Source organism: Parambassis ranga, chromosome 22 (assembly GCF_900634625.1).
Source record: "Parambassis ranga chromosome 22, fParRan2.1, whole genome shotgun sequence".
Lineage (NCBI taxonomy): Eukaryota > Metazoa > Chordata > Actinopteri > Ambassidae > Parambassis > Parambassis ranga.
Window position 1 is genome coordinate 1,239,979 of NC_041042.1, and position 19,492 is coordinate 1,259,470.

At 52.0% G+C, this 19,492-nt stretch overlaps 1 protein-coding gene across 1 annotated transcript; it reads right to left on the reverse strand.

Moving 5' to 3' along the window:
• Positions 1 to 107: 107 nt before the first annotated feature.
• hectd1 (HECT domain containing 1) lies at positions 108 to 18,840 on the reverse strand. The gene is made up of 44 exons (XM_028395520.1): positions 18,619 to 18,840; positions 15,173 to 15,340; positions 14,833 to 14,982; positions 14,514 to 14,748; positions 12,943 to 13,170; positions 12,574 to 12,855; positions 12,220 to 12,490; positions 12,035 to 12,111; positions 11,845 to 11,943; positions 11,637 to 11,751; positions 11,210 to 11,384; positions 10,989 to 11,127; positions 10,727 to 10,897; positions 10,421 to 10,643; positions 10,072 to 10,335; positions 9,775 to 9,986; positions 9,555 to 9,701; positions 9,368 to 9,462; positions 9,115 to 9,220; positions 8,881 to 9,015; positions 8,645 to 8,784; positions 8,141 to 8,353; positions 7,953 to 8,063; positions 7,702 to 7,868; positions 7,449 to 7,625; positions 5,271 to 6,275; positions 4,636 to 4,857; positions 4,308 to 4,441; positions 4,049 to 4,205; positions 3,852 to 3,922; positions 3,590 to 3,741; positions 3,453 to 3,507; positions 3,152 to 3,374; positions 2,969 to 3,051; positions 2,716 to 2,843; positions 2,296 to 2,497; positions 2,075 to 2,212; positions 1,500 to 1,984; positions 1,226 to 1,384; positions 1,069 to 1,147; positions 881 to 974; positions 632 to 782; positions 323 to 467; positions 108 to 245 (listed from the first exon to the last, which is right to left on the reverse strand). Exons 3-44 carry the CDS (start codon positions 14,970 to 14,972, stop codon positions 108 to 110), a joined length of 7,743 nt encoding a protein of 2,580 aa, XP_028251321.1. The 5' UTR covers positions 14,973 to 14,982; positions 15,173 to 15,340; positions 18,619 to 18,840.
• Between the last annotated feature and the right edge of the window lie 652 nt (positions 18,841 to 19,492).

Here is a 19,492-nt window from a genome sequence, read left to right on the forward strand (position 1 = left end):
CGCTCAGTTGTCTGGCTTGGATTGGCTGGCTGATCTGTCAGTCACACAGCAAGCGGCGAGACGGACAGATGACTCGAGGAGCATGCTCAGTGCAGCGGCGGTGGAGGTCAGTTGAGGTGGAAGCCTTTCTCCATGGTGGCGGCTAACAGGCGCTCTCTCATGATGTCCTCTGACGAATACTCGGGCAGCTTCAGGTAGTGAACGCATGTGTTGACTGACGGGTAACTGGAGTCGGTGGCGTCCACCTGAGAGACGGCAGACAAGTCAGACAGAGTCCAATCACAGAACAGCATCTGCAGAGCCAATCGGAGAGCGCCTTTACCTTCCTGACGATGGTGAGGCGGGGGTGCAGGTTGGCGAGGCCACCGGGGGGCAGCGTGGAGCAGCCGGTGGTGAACTGCAGGAAGGCCTTCCTCTCATCAGATGACATCCCGCAGAGAACTCGGACAAAACGCAGGAAGCCAGGGCTGAGGGGGAGGAAGAGGAGCATGAGAGACGGAGGAGAGCAAACGCAGGATGGAGGAGCAGGAAGAGGAAGAGGAGGATGAAGATGAGGAGAGTTAAAATGACAAATGACTCGTTTTGTATTGAAAGAAAGCTTTAAACCGTGTGTGTGTGTCTGATTTCACACCTGTCTCTGGTGTAACCCAGCTTTGGTTCAGTGTAGTTGATGATGTCATCAGCAGTCCAGGAAGGTGATTGGTTGCCACAGAGGATCATCTGCACCTCCTTATGACTGAAGGAGCTCAACTTCTCCATCGGAAACACTCGGTTAAAACCCTCTGAAGGCAGGAGAGGAGTGTGTTAGACGACCGACCTGTCATCTGTGTGTGTGTGTGTGTGTGCGTGTGTGAGTGTGTGAGTGTGAGTGTGTGTGTACCTCTGAAGGCCTCCATCTGTTTCTGGATGCCGGTGTGCATACAGAAGTCAAACATCAACTCCACGTACTCCTCTGCGTTCTCCATGGTCACCATCTGCACACACACACACACATTAAGATAAAGAGACCCACACACACACCGTCAGGATGATCAACAACGTGGTGAGGTCACACTTGGCTGTTCTTACCTCATCGTCTCCGTTGGTTTTTAGATCCACCGCAGAGAAACCGTGAACCTTCGAGGACGGACAGAACTGGAAGTTCAACCTGCAGGGACACAGAGACCACGTTCAACCTCTGGGGAGCCTGAAGCTGTTACTATGAAGACGTGTGTGTGTGTGTTACCCGAGGTCTTCCACACTGAGTGGGGGTCCTGAGCCCAGAGGGTTCCTCAGCATCAGGTCCTGCAGTCTGGTGTTCTTCTCGTCCTCAGACAAACTCTTACTAGCCAGAATCTGCCTCCTCTTCACAGCCAGCTCCTTCACCTCCTTCAGGAAACTCGCCCTGCAGGAGGAGGAAGATGATGAAGATGAGGAAGTGAAGAATGACAGAGAGAAGAAGCCTCCTGTCACATGATCTGCTGAAACACATCTGTGTAGAAGGAGGACTGCTGTCTGACCTGTGCGGGTTGACGAGCTGGAAGTCGTCCCAGGTCAGGATGCCGTGGTACCAGGCTGGTGGTTTGGGTTTTGGCGGGTCCATGATGAACTCAGACTTGGAGTCCTCGTCGAAGCTCCCCACAGAGTACGTCTCCTGGCTCTCCTCGGTGGACGCCTCTGACTGCAACTCCGACAGCAGCAGGAAGGGCTGCAGGTGGGGGCGGTCGGGGTCGTGTCCCTGCGGCGAGCTGCGGGACTGGTACAGCAGCTTGCTCATGTTGGACTTGATGTCGCCCATGCACAGGAGCTTGAAGAAGGGCTGCGAGACGGGCAGGTCCACCAGCCGGTTGTCCTGGATACACTTGGCCAAGAAGATGCCCAGGAAGTGGAAGAGCTTGGTGATACGCTCCAACTCCTCACTGTCCTGAGGGAAGGGAGCCGGGAACAGACCGCAGGAGCGCTGCACGTAGAACCCGGGAGGCTTAAGGCCGCCACCCAGATCCACCTGGAACCCAAACACAGAATGGTGGTTTACAAAGATGTCCAACAGAGCAGAGGCAGACACACAAAGTGGTTTGTTCTTTTTGAGTCTGACCTGTCGCGACTCGTCGTCGGGGAAGTCGTCGTCACACAGCCAGATTCCCAGCGACGTTCTCTGAAACTCTGCAGCTACCAGAGCGTAAAACTCCAGAGTGGGACCCAGACCGGTTCCCTCCTCACCCTGAAACTCCACCTGGACACAGGAAACACACACGATGAACACACACAGCTAACAGCTTAGTTACAAACAAAAATGTCGCTCAGTCGACCTCTCACCTCCAGCACAGACTTCCTGTCAGCGTGGACCTGCATGACAGACTCCGCCCACTCCATCATGGCCTCTCCTCTGGGAACTTTGACTCGCTCATGTTTGAGCCGACCCACCCTGAACTCTCCAGGGTCATCACGTCGCACCGTGGTGGACGGCCGAGACCGCTCCATGGTCGCCTCTCGCCTGTTCTGAAGCCAGACGATGGCCCTAAAGACAGACAGAGGACAGAAGAGACGGAGGACAGCGTTCATGTTCACATCACAGTGAAGTGGACAGTTCTCTCCTGAGAGACAGGGATGAGCCTCAGTGATGCTAATTTACCTGCTAACATAGATGAATTAATGCTAACTGTCAGAGCTAGCTAGTTTTTTTTTAAACCCCAAACAGATTCGGTACCAGCGTGTCTCTCCATCGGTCAGACTCACCTGGAGGCTCCGAAGGCGGTGCAGGTGAAGTAGAGCTGTCGGGTCTCAAAGGGGATGAGGAAGGGACACTTCGAAGTGAGCTGTTCACACCAGTCAGGCAGCGCCCCGCTGGCAAGAGCCAGAGGCTCCTGGGAAAAACAACAACAATGTAAGAAGTAATCATTTTTCATATTTAATTGTTGAGTGACAGGAGCGTGGGTAGATTTGGGTGCTGCCATGATGGAGACGTGCGGAGTCTGTGATGCAAACAAACCTCGATCTGCTGCAGGATCTTGGTGGTGATTTTCTTGCTGGTGAACTCTTCTGGAGACGCGTTGAACTGCAGCTCGTCCACATCTGTGCACACAGATCAACATTCAGTCTTACTCAGGTTCTTTAGGTCAAACACATCATCTGTGGTGGCAGTGATAGTAAACGCTGTAAGGCGTCTTCGTACCCTCCTGCAGCGTCCGTGTGTTGGCGACGGCGTCTCCTCCGATGATGTAGAGGATGCGCAGCAGCTGCAGGACGTCCTCCACCCCGCAGGCGTTCTGACTGCAGCCCGCCTTCGCCTGCGCCGCCTCCCTGGCCCCGCCCAGGATCTCACTGCTCTGAATGGCCGACACTGAGCTCGGGCTCAGACCACCGGAGCGACCTCCGACACCGTGTTCACAGAAGTCCTGTGGAGCAAAGCAGACGAGGGGTCAGAGGTCGTTTGGAACCACAGCTGTGGAGCATCGTGAAGGCGTCGGACTCACCATCTTCCCGCTCTCCTTCTCTTTGTCAGAGTCCTTCAGCTCTCTGTACATGATCCTGCAGGACACAAACAGTCACAGTGAAAACTCTGAAGCGTGTCACTTCCTGCTCAACAGGCTCAGCTTCCTGCTCCTCTTACGTGTACGTGGGCTCCCAGATGCGACGCAGCTTGTCCGTCTTTACGGCACCGTTGCAGGACAGCTGCAGCAGCCGCTGGACGTAGTAGAAGATGGTCGACTTGTAGTTGGACAGAGGAAGCTCCACCTCCCGGGTTGTTCCTAGCCCTGCCACCTGAACACCAACACAGCAACAACCAATCAGCACAGACGGTTCCTTAATGCAGCTTTTGGACTGGGGACTTCCACTCAGGTGTTACTGCCACCCCACACATGAACTCTTACCTTCAGTGTGAGAGAGAGGTGAGGAGACGGCGCGCACTCCACCTCCTCCTGGACCTCCGACCGAGGAGTCCCTGAAACAGAGAAGTTGAGCCCTTATTTGAGCAGAATGAAAGCACAGTGAGTGCATACAGCAGATAGATTATGTATGAGATACATAAAGCAGGTGTGTGTGTGTGTGTGTGTGTGTGTGTGTGTACCCGGCTGAGGGATCTCCAGGTCGGTCGTCTGCTGGACGTTGGTTCTTCCTGGTCGGGGATCAAAGGCGGGCACCAGAGCAGAGAACTGCCTCTTCAGGACAAAGTCGTCATCCCACGTCCTCCTGCGCCCTCCTTTGGTCTCATACTCTTCCTCCTCCTGCGGCACAGCAGGCAAACCCTCATCACAGCGTCCGACATCACTTCCTGCTAACCAGGTCGATCTGACTGTTTAAACGATCAAACAAGCATCACAACTTACCAGGACCTCCTCGTACTCCTGGTCCTCCTGATTGTCATCTTCGTTCTCGTCATCATCATCGTCGGGTTCTGGGAGGTCCTCCTCGTCATCCAGCTCAGCCAGCAGTGTGTTTGCACGGCAACTGTCCAGGAAGTCTGCAGTGAGAGACGGAGGGTTAAAGTGGTGCCAGGCGGTGGAAGAAGCCAGAGGCCAGAGTTCGTGGTTTAGTTCCGACTTAAATTCGACTCTGATCATGATGTTGTGTTTTATGTCGCTACTCTGCTCCTGGATGTGAAGGAAGTTAGGCAGCAAGTTAGCTGAAGCAGGCAGCCCGAGTGTGTTCACCAACCATAGAGAGAGAACTCAGCCTCCTGGCCCGTGTCACTCTCGCTGGACGTAGATGTCAGGCTGGTGGTCAGGGTGTTGCTTAGCAACTGGCCTACCGACAGACCCGTGGTGGCCGTGGCTACGTTATTGCTGCTGGTTACTATGGAGGTTGACATGGTAACGGTGGAGGTGGTGCCAGTGGTGGTGAGGTTAGGAAAGCTCTGAGCACCCATGAGAGGAGAAGCTGCAAACAAACACACAAACAAACACAAACAAATGGCGGTTAGTTTGGTCAGAAACCCAAGACGAAGCAGCGGGTGAGGGTCGTTACGTTCCCAGTCAGCTGACTGGGAACAGCTGCTGATTGGCTGGACGCTGCTCATGCTGTTCCAGGCACTCAGCAGGACCAGATGAACCCCCCAACACACCTGGTGTAACTTCATGACGTCGTAACGCCTGACTGACAATCTGACAACAAAACTCCTCCTACAGGATAGAATCTAGAGTATTTGTGTTTCCAAGTTTCCTGCAGAGCTCCTATCTGTATCTGAGTCTCTGGTGTAGTAAGAGTACCTGACAGCTGCAGTACTAATGCTGGTCCAGAGACATGGGGTCTCCTCACTGGTGATAAGAATGTAGTGTTACATTAGTACTCACTCGCTGTACTCATGACGTTCCTGCCCAGTGTGTTGGTGTTGTTGTCGCTGCTGCTGCGGCTCAGATTCATGTTGTTTGTGGCGTTGGTGCGCGACATGTTGGGTGCACGGCGGACAAAGGACTCCATGAGACTGGCCTCTCGAGATGACAGGTTGGGTACGCTGGCACTGGAGCTCATGGGGGCGCCGGCAGCCAGAAGGGAGCTGACCGACAGCCGGGCGTTAGCCGCAGAGCACAGGGGCCTCTGGGAAGGTGCGTCCTTACTCGATGACTCAGACACTGAGCTGACGTCGGGGGAGCTCACGCTCACCAGCCCCATGGAGATGGCTGTTGCTGGGTCTGTGGCGGCTGTTGCCGCAGAGGAGTCTTTGTTTCTGGCGTCATCGCCGGTGGTGGACCCGTCTGCTGTGAGTGTGCCACAGCTGGACCCCGAACCCGATCCGCCCTCTGCTGCAGAGGACAGCACAACAATCGGCTCTTGCTGATGTCCATCAGGGCCGACCCCGCCTCCTGGCACTCCTACCACCCCGGCGCCCTGGTCAAGAAGCAGCCCTTCTGTCCTCCTCTCCAGCCGCAGACCTCCTGCTCCCGGCAGCCCGGCGGAGGAACTGAGACTGATATCAGAGGAGGAAGCGACACTGCAGACGGAGCTGCTGCTGCCCTTCCGGCTGGAGGAGCTGGCCCCGCCAAATGACGTGGCCCCACCCTTGTCGGGACAGTTATTTTTCACCAAGCTGCTCCACGACTGCTGCTGCGAGGACGATGAGGTTGAGGAGGAGAAGGACGAGGTGGTGGTGGTGGTGCCGCCGCTGGCTGCCGGTGTCGCAGAGGGTCCCACCATGGAGGAGGCGGGGCCTGAAACAGTGGATGAGACAGGTTTGGGTGACGGCGCTGTGGCAGCCGACTCAGGGTCGTACCCTGGAGCAAGCTTGAGGTCAAACTTCCCTTCAGCGCCCATACGGTAAGAGTTAGAGCCGCCAGCATCCCAGGTTACATCAATCCAGCCTGGATGGACAAAGAGATAGGAGGGAGACGGACGGATGGATGTCAGAGACCCGGCAGAGAGAGAGAGAGAGAGAGAGACAGAGACAGGGAGAGAGAGAGAGAGGTAGACAGACAGCAGAGAAGCAGCTTACAGTCAGCAGCCCCACACTGGACCAGATCAGGTACTTTAAAGTCACAATGAAAAGAAAAAACAACCACAATGTCCTCACTTTAATTAACCAGTCAACTAAACGTCTCCAGGTCTTGGTTTAACAGGCTCTGTCTGCACTACTGTATGACATAAGGTGAAGAAGCGTTTCCTTTGCGGTGTAGGATCCACTTTCCCTTGATGTTATCACTTATGTTTCTTCTGCTGACGTTAGTTTTGAAACGGCTGAGTTGTGTTTGGTTTAGCTTGGAGAGTTTATCCAATCAAGAGGGACTTCCTTGAGGTTTCACAACAAGACGAGGAAACCGCTACAGTTAAAATCAGCAGAACTTCGTTGCGTGTACTTTAATATAACGCCCTGTGAACGTGCCGTTTCACTGTGACTTTAAACACTTTGTCATGTCTTAAAATTACACCCAGAGGTTTTTTTTGGTGCAGGTGGAGCAACAAGAAAGAAAAAATATGAACACAGTCACAGAAAATGACTCAAAGCAAAAGTAGAAAATATTTCTAGCAAACATCGAAGCCACAAAAAAAGTAAAGAAATCAAACTGCGACATCAACAATCCTCCTGCTCTGTGATAATTAATTTAAAAATGAAAAGAATCACAGACTGCCGGTGTCACCTCCATGCGCTTAGATCTGAATTAAAACACAGAAACATTAAGAGGAGCAGGAGGCAGAGAGGAAGAGGAAGGAGGCGGAGGAGGAGAGATGGGGTGTGTTTAGTACTGTGCATAAGCCTAGAGGAGAAAATGTCCGGCTTCGTAACAAAAAAAATGACTCCATATAAAAAAAACTCCAGGGAACAGGGTTCCAGCACATTTCCCCTTTAAACTCAAGCTGATCTTTTTCTTCTGATAATGTTTGAATTTTACGTAATGACTGATTTACGGGAGCACAGAAAGCAGAAGCAGCACTTCTGCTCTCAAAACCTTCAAAAGAGAAAAGCATTACAACAGTTTTAAACAGCCACTGCTTTGTGGGTCTGCAGCCTTCCAGCTGCAGGATGAGTGCAGTCTTACCGTTGTGAGCCTCTCCGGTGACCGTGCCCTCCCCGGCTGGGTTTCCATCCTGGTCTCTCCACTTCCAGTCGATGCCGCGGACGACCCGCGCCCCTGGGACGATATACTTCATCACCTGGGAGCGAAACAGTCGGCGCTGGCGACGAAGATTCGCCTCCGCCTCCTTCACAGCTTTACCTGAAGGAGGACACAGAGAGACAGGTTGATGTTTGATGTAGAAAGATGTGAACATTTGTCTGAAACACTTTCTTACCCAGCTGGTCCTCACAGACGGCGGTGACGGTGCCGTACAGCTCAAGTCCGGACAGAGACAGGTAGTGAGTCTGACCACTGGCGTTCTTCCCCATTTGTTTAATCCTGATGTGTCTCCAGCCCTGCTTCTCCTCTTTGGACGGGTCCAGGGGCCACGTGGCCGTAGACCTGAGAGATCAGCAGTAAACAATCACTTAAGTCATCAATACATCAATCAGAACAGGCTGACAGGAGTTCAGAAGGAGTCCGTACCCTGGTTCATTGAGGCTGCCGTCGTCTACATGGGTGTAAAGAGTCGTCCAATTCTGACCGTCCTTCGACACCTGGAACACCCAGTTCCTCAGTGCTGAGCGGCCGTAACCCCTGCAGGAAGAGAAGCGTAGAAGATTTAGTTTTATATAGGACGTGTTCGCATCTCCGAGGTGTGTTTGCTTCATTACCTGGCGTGCCTCAACGTGTAGGCGGAGGGAATGACCCACAGACCGAGGTCTACGGCGAACCAGGCGTTTTTATCATCATTGGTGTGGCAATTGAGGGCGGAGCTATCCCGACTCAGGATGTCCTCCAGACGTCCATAAGGGAGGTTCCGTCCCTCAGAGGACGTCACTACCACCAGGCCGTACGCGGCAGGATTCACCCACTCATAGGCCGTCCTGGAGGAAACGGAAGAACAATATCAGCTGAAGCTCGCTACAAAATAATCACCTGCGTCTCTAGGTGGTAATTATTCATCATATCACTGTGCGGGGAATTGGTGCCCGCTGCAGCTGCAGGTGTGATGCTTGCTGAGAAGGTGACGTACACAGAAGCAGTGAGAGAGTGCAGCAGGGCGTCTCACCCAAGGAGTAATTAAATGTGGAACCGCCACTGCCCCGGCTCAGTTTGCACACAGGCACATATTACACCACACTCCATTCAGAAGTCAGCTACATCTACGCTCTTACTTGGCGTTGGTTCCAATCCAGTAGATGATGCCGTTCTCATCAAAGTCATGTTGATGTCTGAAGGTGAAGGTCTGCCCTTCCCTCAGCTTCCTCACAAAGACGAAGGACGAGCGCTCAAAGTCATACCACTGCTTCGCCACCTGAAGGATGCAAAAGAGAGCGAGGTTACAACTACACAACTACACAACTCCACCGGGGGTGTGAGTGTGTGCTGTGCGTTTTCAGTGCATCCTCACCATCTTCAGCAGGTACTGCTCCAGGGACTCCACAGTTGCGAGTGGTTCCATCTTCAACATGCGTCCCGTCCGGTCGATCAGCGCCGTCTCACCCGGAGCTCGCTCAAGACGGAACCTCAATCTCCTCGTCAAGATCTGAAGCGTGCGCACACACAGGAAAAGGTTAAAGAGGCCATGCATGCAGCACGCACTGTGACTGTGAGGGGGACTTCCTTACATCACACCAGAACTCACCTGCAGGTTGTATGAGGATCCTGGAGTGTCGTACAAGTGCAGAGGTAGACGTTCTATTGACTCCAGGACAGCTATCAGTTTACGGATTAAGGCAACAGCTGGTCGGCTGCATGTCAACAGAAACGAAGGGTTAATGATGTTGAATCTGGAGGTTTAAACCGAGCAGCAGTCACATGACCAACATTCAGAGAGTCTCCGTCTGAGGTCTCTCTGCTTGTAGCCGTGACATGACGACAGAAACATGTGGCGTTACCTTTCATCATCTTCGTTCTCGCTGAAAGCCGCCTTAAAGACATTGATCCTCTCCATTAAAGGCTTACAATCATGTTTCAGGTCCAGTTCCACACTCTGCACAGACAGCAGAAACACCTTCACCACCTGACCTGGACTACTCAATGAGCTGTGGATGCATGTGCAATAAAATATGAAAACACACTCACATTGTTGAGGACAGTGAACAGAGCCTGGACGAGGCCACTGCTACACATCTCATATGGAGAAATCGTGTTTTCATCCTTCAGCACAACAATCAAGTTCTCCAGAGCTGTTTTCATCAGATCTCTCCACGTGTTCTCGCCCTCAATGCACTGAACAACACACAGCAGCATTAGACTGTTAACTGCTGGATCCGTGTGTGTGTGTGTGTGTGTGTGTGTGTACCTGTCTGTTGGTGTGCAGCTCCCAGGCAGACTCCAGCTGTGTGGAGATGTTCCTCAGAGTGACCACCACGCCTCTGGGCATGCTCTCCACAGCTTTGAAGTGGTCATCATACAGCTCTCTTGCCATGCTCTTCACCTTCTGCTTCGTCTTCTCCAGCTTTGACTTCAGCTTCCTGCCCCGCTTTCCAGTCCAGCCCGTCACAAACTCAGAGCCTGCAAACACACACACACACACCAGAAAATGTAGCTGCTGCGTCACAGATGAATCTTTTTTTATTCATGTGTCTGCGAGCCTCACCGAGTGACGTCTCTGCAGTGAACGAGTGTTTAGTTCCTCTGTTGGACTCGAAGACGAACCCGGGCAGGTCCTCCTTGAGGATGGTGGCCTGCTGCCCGTCTGAGTTGTGAATGGCGATCTCTCCCTCCTTCAGGCAGGTCAGGGACCAGTTCCCCACGGTCAGCTTTGTGGGGCCAACAGTGGACAGGATGGGCTGACTGGCTGTCACTGGCTTCACCTGACTCCGTGCCCGCTGAAGCTTCTCCAGAAACTCACTGCGAGACTCTGCAGTTAGAAGGTGAAGGACGGTCAGTCACAGCGACACATAGAACCCATCGTTACAAGTCTGACATGAGCATGTCTTTCATACCGGAACTGTCTGAGCCCCCCTCTGGACTCCCACTGGAGTACATGGTGGCCAGCTTTCCATCCAGGATGAACCTGAACCAGCCGTTGGAGCCATTGGAGAGCTCGAGGGCTGCGGCGTCCGACCAGATATAAAGGCAGTCCCTCCCTCTGATGATGGACCAGTCCCTCCAGTGGTATGGTTTCCCCTGCTGGATCTCTCTTGCATCCTCCTGCACCTCCTCCTCCTGCAGGACATTCAGACAGACGTCACTCATTCTGCCGAGTAACATTAAAGGACCAATGAGGGTCAGGGATTACATCTCTCTACCTTCTCAGGCTTTGCTTCGTCCTCGTTCTCATCATCAGACGCCGGTCCAGCCAGAGTCGACACCTTATTAATGACCCCAAGACGGGCCAGCTGGTCAAGGAACACGTCTCCACCTTTATCAACCAGATCCCTGATGATCTGCAGAGCCAGGAGGTGACCGTCGTCATCATCCTGAGAAAAGACCAGGAAGCAGTTAGAGGTCATCTCCAGACAGGAGCTTCATTTATGGTGTAGGTGTAGGGGTGTGTGTGTGTGTGTGTACCTCCTGGTCGAGGACAGTAGCAGTGATCTCCACCAGCACTGTGGGCAGGTTGTGTCCCGTCTCGCTGTCACACACCTCCTTCAGCAGCACTTCACTGCTGTAGTGAATCATCTTCCTGATCAGAGCCAGACTGGCTTTCCTGAAACACACACACAGACAAGTCAGCCTGACTGTGAGCGGTCTCAGGCAGCGGCGCGTCGAGCAGGCGCGGCTCCGTTTACCTAATAGAAGGCAGCATGGTTTGCTGAAAGGTTTGTGCAAAAACAGGCAGAAGTCTCTTTAGGTAGATTGGAGCCATTTCTGGGTCTCCTTTAGGCTCGCTGCCCTCCTCCTCCTCTTTGTTCACATCTTTCTTCTTCTTGTCGTCACCCTTGTTCACCGGACACATCCAGTCTCCTGAAACACACACAGATCTGTGAGGAAATCATGTCCTGAGCTCTGTGCTCCAAACATGCAGAGTGGGTTTTTCAACCTATATCCTTGCTTTTGTCTAGTGTTTATATTCTTTCAAAGACAAACCGAACAGCGGTCCAGCACATTCAACTGACCAAAGTCCAGGAGTGTAACGGAAAACTGACATAAACTTGTGACAGCGACAGATTTAACAAAAAACAAAACAGAAAACAAACAGTGCCATAAGTAGCTCACCAGGGGACTGCAGTATAGCCACCACCTCACTGTGTCCTCGCTCCCTGGCCTTGTCAAGAGGAGTCTTCCCGTCCTCGTCTCTCAGGTCAGGGTTGGCTCCATGACGCAGCAGAGTCTACACAAACACAAACACACGTTCAGCACACGTCATTACTCCACATACAAAGCAAACAGACGCTGTGCCTGGCAGGATTCAGTGGGACTCTACCTTGGCTACTTGTGGGCGTCCAAAGCAGGCAGCATAGTGTAGTGAGGATGACCTCTGACCTCTGTTGACGTCTGCGCCTCTCTCACACAGAAACTCCACCTGGAACAACAACAACATGATGATGTATTCATTCACCAGATAAACTGTGGAGCAGAGTCAGTCAGTTTCTGTCCTTCTGCCTTCTGTTTACCATTTCCTGTGTGCCAAAAGCTGAAGCCCAGTTGAGCAGCGTCTGTCCGACATCGTCCATGAAGTTCACCTCAAAAGCTGCAACAAGAACACTCAGTTATGATCATCATGTGGCGAAGAAAGCTCTTCTCCTAGCATGCATTTCTAGAAACCATGAGGGTAGTGAGACGGTGCCCCAGGCTTCACCTCCGGTGTCAATGGCGTCGATCAGAGCGTCGGTGTCCTTGCTGCGGATACAGTCGATGAGCTGTCGGTGCGATCGCTCCCCTGAACTGTCCAGACGTCGCAGCCCAGGCAGCCGACCTGTGGACCCCGCCGTAGACTTTGGCAACGCCTTCCGTCCTTCAAACAAGAGCACCAGCAGGAGGTCCACCAGCCGCATGGTGTCCAGCACACAGCGCTCGTCTCCGCCCAGTGCTGACTCCATCGAATCTGGCAGCACCGAACGCAGCAGGTCCTGAATCCAGCAGAGAGAGGAGGGAGAGGATTCTAACAGATGTAATAAAACACACCGTCATACCTTCAGGTGCATCAACCTACGTGTGTGACGAGCGGCGACCCCCTGCACAGCGTGGACAGCAAGCTGACGATGGTCGACACCTGATTGCTCAGTTTGGAGTCGGGGGCAGAGGATGTAGCACCTGTGGAGGGACGGCTAGGCTTGCAGGACGAAGAGGGGCCCGACACTGTGCCGCCGGCAGCTGCCATGCGGGACAGAAGCTCCTCAGTCAGGCCGTGCTTGGCTAAAGGGGCGGGGTCCACCCCACGACGAGTGAACCGGTCAGCCAATGAGGCGAAGCAGCGTAGAGCACCATCTGACACCTAGGCGGTGGGAGAGGAGTGGTTAGCTGGAGCTCATAAACGTGATGCAGTGGCTGCAGTCAAACCTGTCGATGGCGCCGTAGGTACCTGGTGGTCTTCATGTTTGAGGAGGCTGGACAGCGACTCCACACAGGTCTCCAGAGAGGAGTCCTGAGGCTCCATCTTGCTGCACAGTCGGGACACGACGGCCATGGCGGAGTGCAGGGTGTCTTTGTGGACCAGATGGCCGCTGTCTCTGATAAAACTCAGCACGCAGTTCAGACCGCCAGCCTCAAACACAGCGCCAGACTCTCTGGTACAGATCAGTTCCAGCACCTGGAGACACAGAAACACACAGAAGGACAATTCAACGTGTTACCAAGTCCTAAGTCTTAGCCACGTGACTCTTTCAGTCCATATTTATCTGAAACCAGACAGGAAACTCAGCTCTCTGATGGTTACTTAGGCATGAAGATGCTCCGTGTCAGATGTGCTCTGGAATTAAGTTTTGAATCCAATAAATAAACAAACGACAGACACGTCACGTAACATCATGTGACTTCTGAGGAAGACTGCAGGAAGTAGTCGAAACATGTCAAGGTAAAAACACAAGACACAGGTCTGATTAAAAAGAATTCTATCATAGTTCATAAACAAACGAGACCTGCTAAAAAACTTCATGTAGCAGTTCAGGTAATGTTTGGAGATCAGAGATATTCTGCCATTCTTAAGGCTAAACAAGCTGAAACAGGACACAGCAACATAAAAATAGATAAGGTGGTGGAGAGGGAGCATCTTTCTGCCTCTATCAGCAGAACAAATCAGAGTGGGGCCTGAATAAAGAACACAACTGTCCTGTGAAGTCTAATAATACACAGCTGGGAGCACATGGCTGCGGTGCAGGAGGAGGCCGAGCTCGGCAGGCTCCCCACTCAGGATTAAAAACAGATCAGGCGACGCCCTGTGCTCTGATGAGATTTCAGTGGAACAGAACAGACTGCTGGGTAAATAGGTAAAACAACAGAGACCACCTGCAGAGGAAGCAAAGTGCTTTTCCTCTTCGGATCATTTTCTCAGCTTTAAACACGTCAAAAACATTCTGGGTTCGTTTGAGCTCACAGGAAAACGTTGTGCTGATTATGTTTCAAACAGGGAACCTTAATTTAACCCCTCAGACCAAAATAACTGCACAACATGGATGGATTGGGCGATTACAAATAATGAATCTGAAGAGCTGCTGCAGACGGTACTGAGCAGCTTCCAAGACGTTTACTCCATCCATCCTTCACAGGAATATATGGTTTGATAATCGGCCATCTTGAAAACTCCTTCCTGCCCATAGGCCCCGTTCACACTGGAGAAAGTCATTCCAGCTAGAGTAGGATTGAGCCCAGACAGCCTTTAAGTTGGATGCGTTCAGACCTATTTTCAAATCTGGCTAGCACACACTTGTGTCCGCACTCAATCCGGCTTCATCCAGCGTGTTTGTTGTCCTCCAAACCACTAGGTGGCGCCTCGTAATATACAGAGTCTGTTCAGGCCGCGGTAGGACAGCGTGTGCGCATGCGTCGTGCAGGTTTTTTTGTCCCGTGTGGCGCCCCGTGAACGGGGTAATAGAGATGAAGTGTTTGACCTACGCAGCTGATCTGAATGTGGACACAAATTGAGTCGGTCAGTACCTTGACGCACTGCTCTGCTAAATCTCTGCTGGTCCTGTTGTTGAGCTCCACCACCACCAGCCGGTTGCACAGTGCCTTGATGGCCCCATCCACTCCCACGATCCTCCGGGTGCACTCTGCAGACACATCCAGGTAGTAGGTGATGGCTCGGGCCGTGACCTCCAGCACATTATCTGGTGCGCTCTCATCCAGGAAGATCTTACAGAGCGCCGGGAGGAACGTCCGAGGAGGACACCTGCAGCAGAGAGAGAGAGAGTCCACTGAGCGTCTGTCTGACCACCTGACTGCCAGGTGGACCAGGTCTGAAGTGAAAACTCACGTCTCAAAGCAGCGGTCGACGTTGTCAGACATGAGCAGCAGCATGCAGAGCTGCTCGAGAGCGATGAGCTGCATGTCACGCTCATCGCCCTGACCCATCTGCAGCCACTCGAGCAGCGTGTCTGGGTCCACGTCCGCCATGATGGCTAGCCTAAAGGGAGATTATTCACAGGGGAGGGGAAGATGAGAGGTACAGCTGGCAAGAGCTCCGGAGTCAGACTGTCATGAAAAAGAGAGCTTCTCACATTTCTGCATTATTACACGTTAGCATACTCTTGATCTACTCGATCAAGCAATCACAGCCACGTTCTTATTCAAAACCTTCAAAATAAAAGCCTCACCTGGCTCCCCGTTGGCTACCCGGTCTGGCTCAGCACCCAATCACTGCTCACAGTTGTTGTCGCTGTTTGGGACTCATCCAACCAACCAGATGGAGGGAGAGAGGAAGTGCTAATGACAAGGTGATGGTTTGCTCTCACAGGGGTTTCTGGGACATGAAGCCGCTTCACCTGCAAACAGAGGAAGAGGAAGAGGAGGGGGAATTTAACATCACATGAGCAAAATAAAAAAAATTCCTGTGGCTGAAAAGCACCATGTGTGTGTGTGGACCATCAATAAAAGGACAAACCGCTCCGTCCTGTCTGCAGGCAGAGAGCAGGCAGAGTGTGTGTTCAGACAGAGATCAGCTGCAGGAAGCTGCAGGTCATGTGACTGCTGCTCACAGTGACTCCATCATGGCGTCCTGCTGGCTGCTGCTCTAAGAGCAAATCACAAGCACCCTGGTGTGAAAAGCCGGCGCTCGGTGCTTCAGAGAGAATGAAAACAGCTGCTGCTTATTTCCTTGTTACCTAAACTGGGACCAGTTGTTCCAATGACTGTAGAAACTGCAGCTCTGCGTGCGAGTACATGTGGAGATGACCTTAAAGCTTTCACAGCAGTAGGCTCGTGCCTCTGTTTGGTGCCATCGCACTACAGCAGTGCACGCTAGGAGCCTGATGGGTCCGGGCTAAGTTGATTAGGGCCTAATTTGAAGGCTGTCTGTCTGCTTGGATAAACAGGCTGCGATGATGCAGATCCTCTTATCAACAGATTAATCATCACAACTTGCCAGAGAGCGTCCTGACCTCCCCTCCTCCAGCCTGGGGCAACCACAGCAGGACGGAGCACAGACACCCGTCCGTCCGTCCGTCCAGCTCAGGCAGTCACAGGGTTTGCCTTTCATCCCTTTAACCTCACCGTGGTGTCCTGTGTCCACGTTCTAAGTCCAGATTGAGGTCAGCGTTTAGCAGCAGCAGCAGGTGAAAACACTTTTCCTTCTCCCGCTCTTCAACGCCGTTCTCTCACAACACTGAGGTCAAATCATGATCAACCCGAGTTTAAACAGCAAGAGAGCCGCCAGTCCTGAGGCCAAGCGATGGGATGAGGAGGACCCACGATACCCTGGGCACAATAACATTTGTGACTGAAGTCACTTCCAAAACCATTAAAACCCCACAAACCACAGCTGTCAGTACTGTGTTAGGACTGGCTGCTCTGAATCAGACTGAAAACAGTCACTGCATCAAAACAACCGTTCCACTAACAATGAGCAAAACACGCCAGCTCTCTCTGAAATGACCGTGAGAGGTCCGACCTCACGCTGAAGACAAGTATGAAAATAGCTCACTCATCACTCATATTTTAGGAACTGGAACCACAAAATTAATCTGAAACTATTTTAATAAGTTGTCTGACGTTCTGGTAAATCTATAAAAACCATCCTGCTCAGTGCACGGTTTAAAGGCATCATGGTGGTGTCTTTATCCAGGGGAACGTCTTCACAGTAGCTGTAACTGTTGGGGGGGGAGTAGTTCCTCCGCTCCACGCTGCAGCTACGGAGGATTCTAGACTTTTATTCATTTATTTCTAGTTTGTAGCTCAGGAAAGGATCTTATCCAAACAAACTAAAAACAAACAGCATAACCCCTGGTGAAGTGTGGCAACGTCGCAGCATAAGGAAGAAAAAGAAAAGTCAACATGTCTGAGTCACCTCTGGTTTTTACATTACATGCTGTCATTTTTTAAATGTTTTGTTCTGATTGCAAAGCAAATAATTGATCAATAATGTCAATAATGTCATGTTGTTTCTTTGGAATCCTGGGAATATGTTGATCAACCAAAACCTGTGCAACAAACAGCCCCAAACTCAAACATGCTCAGTCTGACACAGAGGATTAACTCTATGATTATCGGATTAATAAAGTTTCTGCTGGTCAGTCGTAGTGGAATCGTCACAGAGCTGCATAATGTGGCAGCAGCATCTGAAGATGAAACTCCAGAACAGTGGGAGCGGGTCTGAGGAGGAGCAGGTCAGGTTGTGGTCTGAGGAGCGGGTCTGAGGAGGAGCGGGTCTGAGGAGGAGCAGGTCAGGTTGTGGTCTGAGGAGCGGGTCTGAGGAGGAGCGGGTCTGAGGAGGAGCAGGTCAGGTTGTGGTCTGAGGAGCGGGTCAGGTTGTGGTCTGAGGAGGAGCGGGTCTGAGGAGGAGCGGGTCAGGTTGTGGTCTGAGGAGCGGGTCAGGTTGTGGTCTGAGGAGGAGCGGGTCTGGTTGTGGTCTGAGGAGGAGCGGGTCAGGTTGTGGTCTGAGGAGGAGCGGGTCTGGTTGTGGTCTGAGGAGGAGCGGGTCAGGTTGTGGTCTTAGGAGGAGCGGGTCTGAGGAGGAGCGGGTCTGGTTGTGGTCTGAGTGGTCAGAGGAGGAGCGGGTCAGGTTGTGGTCTGAGGAGGAGCAGGTCAGGTTGTGGTCTGAGGAGCGGGTCAGGTTGTGGTCTGAGGAGGAGCGGGTCAGGTTGTGGTCTGAGGAGCGGGTCAGGTTGTGGTCTGAGGAGGAGCGGGTCAGGTTGTGGTCGGGTCAGGTTGTGGTCTGAGGAGGAGCGGGTCAGGTTGTGGTCTGAGGAGGAGCAGGTCAGGTTGTGGTCTGAGGAGGAGCAGGTCTGAGGAGGAGCAGGTCAGGTTGTGGTCTGAGTGGTCTGAGGAGGAGCGGGTCTGGACCACAATCTGAACAAACCTCCTTTGTCTGCGCCTCGCAGCGGCACCGTGTCAGGACGCAGCCTGGTTGATGAGTAAACTGAGAAAATTACCCGTTCGTCCGTGTCTGACGAAGCTGAGAGAGACCCCGAAGTTCCGTGACCCGGCCGGCGCATTAGGAGCCTCGTTATTCCATCAGACACATCAACATAAGAGGATCCAGCTGGGGCAGCGTGAAGCCTCACGGTGAGCCGGGCACAGATAAACTCCGCCAGCGTCTGAGCTTTAGCCGTTAGCTGTGCTCACAGACCGTAGGCTGGTTAGCAGCTGCGCTGTTGTCAGGCCCGTAAAACAGCTCGAAACTCCAAAGAAATGTCGTTAACACATAACCAGGAAGGCAACAACCTTAAATAAATGTTTATCTCGGTTTGTTACCGCCACAAAAACAAACGATAAGTAAAGAACCCCACAGAGCTGGGTACTGTTAGCCGGTTAGCTTCCTATAGCACCACGCTAGCTAATGTAAATGTTAAATATTTATTAAAACCCGCTAAACTCCGGCTGTTGACGTGCCGTGTACAAAAACGCGGGTTATCGTGGTTTTGTGGTTTAAATGCCCCGTTAGTGCCCCCCTTTGTGAGTCTAGTCTACCCGCGGCCTCGGACTCCAAACGTGAACTGCGGGACTCGAGTTCCAGGAGAGCCGAGAGGCCGCACGCCATAAACGGACACGCACCACGATCGACACCGGCCCGAGCTCCGGCTCCACAGCGGGACGAGCCACTCACCGTTGCTTCTTTTCGGCACAGAGGGATTCGGCGAGTGTGCGAGTAAATAATCTTCTGGATCCAGCTGAAGGGTGAAGAGCCGCTCGTGTCGCCGATGTCTGGGGGTTCAGTCAAGGCGTTCCCATTTCTCCCGAACGGCTGTAAAGAGGTCAGAGTGGACGGCGACGGTAAACAGAACAGACCGGACTGAAATGGAGAGCCGAGGCGACTGAGCCCGCAGCGTTCAGGAGCCGCCAGCGAGCTCGGAAATCCCAACATTTACAACCTACTACGAGCGCTAATAAATACACTAGGTTAGCTTGTTATAAACGTGATTAAAAAGTTATTTTAGATATATTTTGTCAAAAAATGAATGTATAAGATAACACAAGAAGTGTTTAACACAGTCATTAGTGTTGATAAAACGAACAGGAAGTAAACTGGTCACAGTTATTCAGCATTTTTCGTCACGGAAAGGGGTCTCCAATATACTGCAAATAAATGCTGGCGTTTCTGACAGCCTGTGAACGCAGCACGAGGACGTGACGCAGCTGACGCCAGAGGGCGTTGTTTGTTTGTTTGATCAGTTTGATGGTTATCTTTGATTAATTTAAACATCTACTCATATTTTTAAACATTCTATTCCGTCCTATAAATTGTACGTAATTTTTTTAAATTAAATAAAATTTAAATTTTATTTTTTCTACCTTAATATTTACATTTCTCAACACAAAAATAACTTGTAGCCAGGAAGTGTTTTTACCCATGTAATTCAAAACAGAACAGCAGAAAACATGCCGACACCTTTTTGATGCAAAGTGAACAGATCATATCAAATTAAAAATGTCTAACAACAATATTCCTGAGGATCAATACGTTCGATCAGATCAGACAT